This window comes from Neomonachus schauinslandi, chromosome 10 (genome assembly GCF_002201575.2).
Source record: "Neomonachus schauinslandi chromosome 10, ASM220157v2, whole genome shotgun sequence".
NCBI classification, from domain to species: Eukaryota; Metazoa; Chordata; class Mammalia; order Carnivora; family Phocidae; genus Neomonachus; species Neomonachus schauinslandi.
Window position 1 is genome coordinate 7,241,052 of NC_058412.1, and position 6,227 is coordinate 7,247,278.

The 6,227-nt window shown below is 42.6% G+C and overlaps 1 protein-coding gene across 3 annotated transcripts in view; it reads left to right on the forward strand.

Moving 5' to 3' along the window:
- Positions 1-5,883, forward strand: part of GRHL1 (grainyhead like transcription factor 1) — a 51,177-nt gene extending 45,294 nt beyond the window's left edge. For all 3 annotated transcript variants that reach the window (XM_021697391.2, XM_021697389.2, XM_021697390.2), the window contains exons 14-16: positions 218-303; positions 3,063-3,127; positions 4,238-5,883. In XM_021697391.2, coding sequence (XP_021553066.2) covers positions 218-303; positions 3,063-3,127; positions 4,238-4,346 — 260 coding nt within the window. In that variant the 3' untranslated portion in view covers positions 4,347-5,883. The remainder of the gene's footprint in view (positions 1-217; positions 304-3,062; positions 3,128-4,237) is intronic.
- The last annotated feature ends 344 nt before the right edge of the window (positions 5,884-6,227 follow it).

Consider the following 6,227-nt stretch of genomic DNA (forward strand, 5'->3'; position numbering starts at 1 on the left):
CAGCTCTTGGCTTGAAGCTTGGACTTACAGCAGAGTTAAGAGAAACTGAAAGCTGTATTCCTCAAGATGATTTGATACTGGTTCATGTTTACTGTTCTTGATGTGGATGTCTCTTTGTAGTTTAACCAGCATCTAGGATCTGTTCTCTCATTTTTCTCATATGAATAACTGTGTCCTTTTTCTTTCCCCTGCCTTCTTATTCCTGGCTGGGGATTAGTGCTGCTCTACGTACGAAAGGAGTCAGAGGAAGTCTTTGATGCCCTGATGCTCAAGACTCCATCTTTGAAAGGCTTGATGGAGGCTGTAAGTAGTATAAGCTTAGAAATGCTCTTTTTAAACAGACTTAAGTAGAATGCCATTGAAACACATTTTATCAGGCCACCCAGATTCCTTGTTATACTGAAATCTCTGAAGCCTGCCTGTGGCATAGCCCACGTTTCATCCAGTCTTGTGGGGCCCTCAGTTGTCTGCAGGGCCTTCCCCACTGGGCCTCACAGCACCACACCCAGCACACTAGTTGGTAGATAGAAACTTCTGAGGAATGTCTAGTCAACTGAATTGACTGCTTTTGTGGTGATCTATGAAACAGGGTTTTGGGTGGGGTTTTTTTTTTATGATTTTATTTATTTATTTTAGAGAGAGAGCCAGCACAAGGTGGAGTGGCAGAGTGAGAGGGAGAGAGAAAATCTCAAGCAGACTCCACGCTGAATATGGAGCCTGAAGCAGGGCTCAGTTCCAGGACCTTGAGATTATGACCTGAGCCAAAACCAAGAGTTGGAAGCTTACCCAGCCATGCCACCCAGGCACCCCTGAAATAGTTTTAATATACTTGGTTAAAGGAAGATTGCCATTTAACAAACTGTTTAGAAGCTCACAAAAATTATTTTCAATCAAATAGAAATCCTTAAAAACTTCATGCATAAAAACAATGGCTCCTTGGTCTGCCTTTGAAACTCCCCATCCTGGGGAATGACCAAGCTTGTATCGAGTCCTTACCCAAAGCCTATTTGAGAAAATTTAGGTGTGTAGCCAGTGATAACCATAATCCTTCCCACTAAGACCTCAGCACTGAGCAAACTGACCCCAGCCAGCACTTCTGGGACATCAGCAAGAGATAGCATGAGAAGGAGGCCATTTTGGCTTTGCCCTGGGATGCAATTCAAGAAATCAGCACTGTATTCTGATATTTATCAACCCCCTATAAATCATAGGCATCTTTGAATTCAAAGCATGTGCGTCACTGGAAATGGGTTTCCCCCGGCTCCCCTGACAAGTGCAGTGTGCTGAATTAAGTTAACAAATGTTTGTTAAGCACCTGGTTTGTGCCAGGTTCTGTTCTAGCTACTAGAGTCACGAGAGTAAGTGATACATTGTGGAATGGAGCTGAGGGTCCAGTTAGGAAGATAGGGACAAGAAAGTAGGCAAAGAAATTTAAGAAGTAATTTTCCAAGCACTTCACAGATAAATGCAGTGAAGAAAACTAAAGCAGGGCGAGGGGACAGTGGACTGGGGAGCTGTGGTCTGTCGGGGTCCCTGAGCTCACAGGTATCTCTGAGCACATTCCCTCCCCATGCAAAGCCAGCACCAACATTAGCCTCTGCTTTCTGTTTTTCAGCTTCGTGCGATTTCTCCTAGGTTACTCTTTCTTACTTTGTCTTCTGATAACCTTTCCTCATTTCTTCAGAACTGTGCAAAGTCTTAATTATGGAGAAAAAAGAAGTGATGAGACTTACTGTGTAAATACAACGTGCTCACACCCATAAAGAATTCGTCAGTATCATGTGTCTCTCAGGCCTGGGGTTTCCTAATTGATGCTTCATAAATACACAAGGAATTATTACCCAGTGATACAGAAGAGAAATGGATTTGTTTGGATGATGGGAGCTTAGATTTGGTTTGAACTAGGTGCTTTTTGTTAGCTTGAAAGCAGTCTGCAGGTTGGCCTTCTGAGGCCCCCTTTCTCAGTGCTCCTTTGAGTTTTGCTGTTCAGGTGGAGGGTTGGCGGTAACCCCAGTTTGGGGATGGTCTGCACAATTCCAGATAAAGCATTTGGTGTAGACTGATTCAGCTTATCCTTGGATTAATTCATCCTCTCTCCTTTGTGCCCCAAAAGGAAACCCGCACACTCGATACCACACTGATTTCACCGCTCTGTGTGAACCCTCATGGATCATGAAAAGGGGGTGGAAGAGCTGAGGTTCAGGAGGGCCTGAGGGCCACACCCCAGCGGCTGCAGCCACGTTAGCCAGAGCCTTGGGGTTTTACGGGAGTCTGTGCTGCTCTGAGAGGCTCTAGCTAGAACTGGCAGAGGTGCAGTCTTGGTTTGTGATCAGGGACTTTGATGTTTCTTCTGGGCTGTGGGACAGCAGGTGTTGTTTTCCTTCCAATATTCTGTATCTGAAGTTAACTCCTGCTCTGTGTTGAACACGGAGTAATCCTCACAGCAGTCCTGTGCTATAGGAAGTGAGAGTCTCCCTTTCCTGAGGAGGGGAGGCTGAGGATCCGAACTGTGACTTGTGTTGAGAGCAAATCAGAGCTGATTCAACTCAGATGTGTCAACTCCAGAGCGGGGCCTTTGTGCGCTTGAGCAGAGCACTCGTGATGGTGTGGGTCCATGTCACTGTTCACTGCTCACAGCCCGTAGGGTATGACCCCGACTGTAAACTATGGGTGTTAGTTCATAGTGTTGTAGCGATGTGGTCTCGTCACGATAACAAAAGCGCCACCCCGACGTGAGATGTGAGTACTGGGGCTGCCGTGGGGCACTGAGCAACTATACTTCCTGTGCCGGCTTCCTATAAACCTAAAACTGCTCTATAGAGTAGTCATTTTTAAAAAGATGACCATATAACACATGGAGAGACATCAGTAAGCTAGGGGGAAATAACAGACACCTGACTGCAGCTCCCTCCAAAGGCAGGTAAAACCCCCTCCCCTAATACGCGTGGGTTTCGTGCATTTTTGAAAGACGGAAAACTGAGTGACTGTACCACAGTATTTATAGTTTGTGTTTTAAAGCCTTGAGTTCAGCATCTTATAATTATTTTCTTTTGTTCTTTTAGATCTCAGACAAATATGATGTGCCCCATGATAAGATTGGGAAAATATTCAAGAAATGTAAAAAAGGGTAAGCGTTAACTGGCATTCCTAGTACTTCTAAATAACGTTAATATTCTGTAACATTAATGCGACTCACATGCATTTGTGCCCAGTCTAGAAAAAGTTAGAGAAACGTGAATGCAGGGATGTATTTTTCCTTAAGTTATCCATATAAAATTGATCTGCCTTTCTAAGACATCTTTGTGGACTTTTTTCAAGTAAAATTTTTATTTGCTCTTCCCGTGCTTGGCAGCAGTGAAGTGGCTCCAAATTCCAGAGCACGTCATGAAATTTAGTCAGGGTAACAGCAAGTGCTACCCCATTTGTTGAGCCCCCGTCATGAGTCAGGCACTGGATCAGGCACTTCGTGTGGTACTTAATTTCCACATTGCCCTCTGAGCTGGGTGTGATATCCTTAGTTTATAGACATGGCAGCTGAGGCAGAGCCTGTGATGTCCAAGATCAGACCTTGACAGGTTAGTGCCAAGGCCTTGGTTCAGGTTCAGTCCTTGCTCCCCCTACTGTAATCTGCCTTGTGTTTTCAATCATAGAACATTGCTTTCTTGTCCAGAAATTGATATTTTTAGTTCCATTTCACTGAAGTGACTATGCTATTTGACATGGGTAAGCAGAGTATGGCATAAGAATCGTTTGGCCTCATTCTAAAGCAAATCCTGATTGGAATTTTCTGGATGAGCCCAGTGGGAAGGGTTAGACTTACTAGTAGTTCAGTTAAACTTTGAGGATAACTTGCCAGGGAAGATAATTGGTCAGGGAGCTGTGGCTTCAGATCCCATAGGTTAATTTGACTAATATGCTTCTAAAGCCAGATCAACGAGGTGCTTCTTCTGTAGACTTACTTTGTGCATTGTAATAGCTCCTGTTTATGGAGCGATTCCTACATGCTGAAGTAATAACAGCAAATAAGCTAGTATGCTTTGTTTCATTCCGGGCCCGACACTGTTAGAAGAGCTTTCCTGGAGTCTATCACATAGTCCTCGAACAGTCTTACGAGCTAGGCACTGACACTACCTGGGCATCGTAGGTGAGGGAATCGGGGCTGCGGGAGGTCTGGTAAATCCTGCGCCTCCCGTGTCGGGCAGCAGTGAGGAGACCTGTCTTGCTTTTCCTCTTCCAGGATTCTGGTGAACATGGACGACAATATCGTGAAGCATTACTCCAATGAAGACACCTTCCAGCTGCAGATTGAAGAAGCGGGGGGGGTCGTACAGACTCACCCTCACTGAGATCTAAGGGCGCGCTGGCCCACCACTCCCAGCGAGTCCAAGGAAGGTTACGTGGGTCTTACTGTTTGGCCGGCCACAGGCACATCACAGGTATGGGTGGATGTCAACGGAAGGGACTCCTTTCGAGTTGTAGATGGCGCTGCATTTGGCTTGTAGATACCGTTCGACATACTGCATTGGCGTTTTCAGACGACAGAAATCCTTACACCATTATGTTTGAATTTTCTGATACCAGTACTTAGGATTAAAAGTAAAAACTTTGTTCTAAGATTTAATAGACTCTGGGAACCTTTGGAATATCTGCTACATTATTTATAAAAATATGGGGCTATCTACCTTGTCTCTTCAATGTTAGTGGGGCTGCTTGCTCACTAGTGCAAGTCAGAAAAGGCAGTGGGCTTGGGTTTAAGGATTTCGTGCCCTTGCCTGAACTCAGAGTAACTCTGACTGCCTCAGGGTAGTGGGAGTGGCATCCAAAGAGGAGAGGATGCGCCCTTTCTCCCTCAGCCTCTCAGCCTCCAGAAAATGTTTACTCAAATAGGGCACGTTACTGAATCTTCCTTTGCAACTTTCTTAAACATATCAACTGCCTTTCTTACGAAGAACTGAAATGGTTACAGTATGAATCAGTTAAGCTAACGCTGTGTTGTATATAAGTGCAATACATTTTTGAAGGCCTGTGTCTGTAAATGTGTATATACTTGTCTTATACAAATAGATAATATATAAATGTGGTGTCTGTACATAGAGTGAAGAGATGCAATAAGGTCTACCTTGAAGACTTTCCCTAAATGAAAGGTTAAGTTATTTTTGGTAATGTATACCAAGCAGATCGAGTACTGTGCTTAGTGGAACTCACTGAAATGATTTGTCTGTGTTTTCCCAAACAGCAGTCATCCCAGAGCATAGCAAAAGCTTCTCAAATGGCAGAGATTCTGTTTGCTCTTGAGAGAGTTGTTATTCGTATTTCTGTACTGTTTTAACAAATGAAGTATAGGAAAAACACTACTGCAATTCCTATCTGTTGTGTAGGCTAATATCAGTTTGTACGTACCTGAGAGAGTGAACACACAGTCCTTACAACACATGTGTGATTGTTGTGTACTAGGTGATATGACCCAAAATGGAGTCCTTCCTCATCTTCCTCTTACAAGAAGTGATTTCTGTTTTATCGTGTTTCAGAGCCTTCAAGCTTTGATTGTCTTGTATGCTAATAATTCTAGAAAACATTCATGAGTTTATGAGACTGTATTACTATGGCAGGGGAACATTTTGTACACATGTTTAAATATATAAAAGTACTAAAAAGTGTAATTTTATAACAGAAATAAAATCACGGGTATCTAGGTTCAGGGAGCTAGAATAGGTCATTTGTATAAGTAGGATTGATGGTTACATTTTTACATTAAAATATTCTAATGAAGTATGTGAACTAAATTGCTGGTTTTCTAAGATACAATATGATGGGACACGGGTCATAACTATTTTATATTTTGTTTTATGAAATAAATTTTTGTCTTGCTTGTTTTTAATTGTATCATTGAAGATGTATTTTAAACCAAAGGGATTAAATTTTATATGTCTATTTCATAATATGTCATTTCCTGTTACTCCATTTGACTTTATCCTTTCATTAGTCAGTAATGCAGAATGTGAGATCTTAAACTAGTAGAGCTGAAAAGACTCTCCTTAGCATTTTCTCCTCATTTCTCAAACGGATACTCTTGTCTTTTCCTTCATCTTAATTTTTCCTTACAGGTTTCTGAAATGACCCAAGTAACTCTTAAATAAGGGAGCCCTGAATAATTTTTCAGCTTGTTACCAAACTTTAATGACTAAACCTGAAGGCATACACTTTCAAACACTAAAATCTCAAGGGTT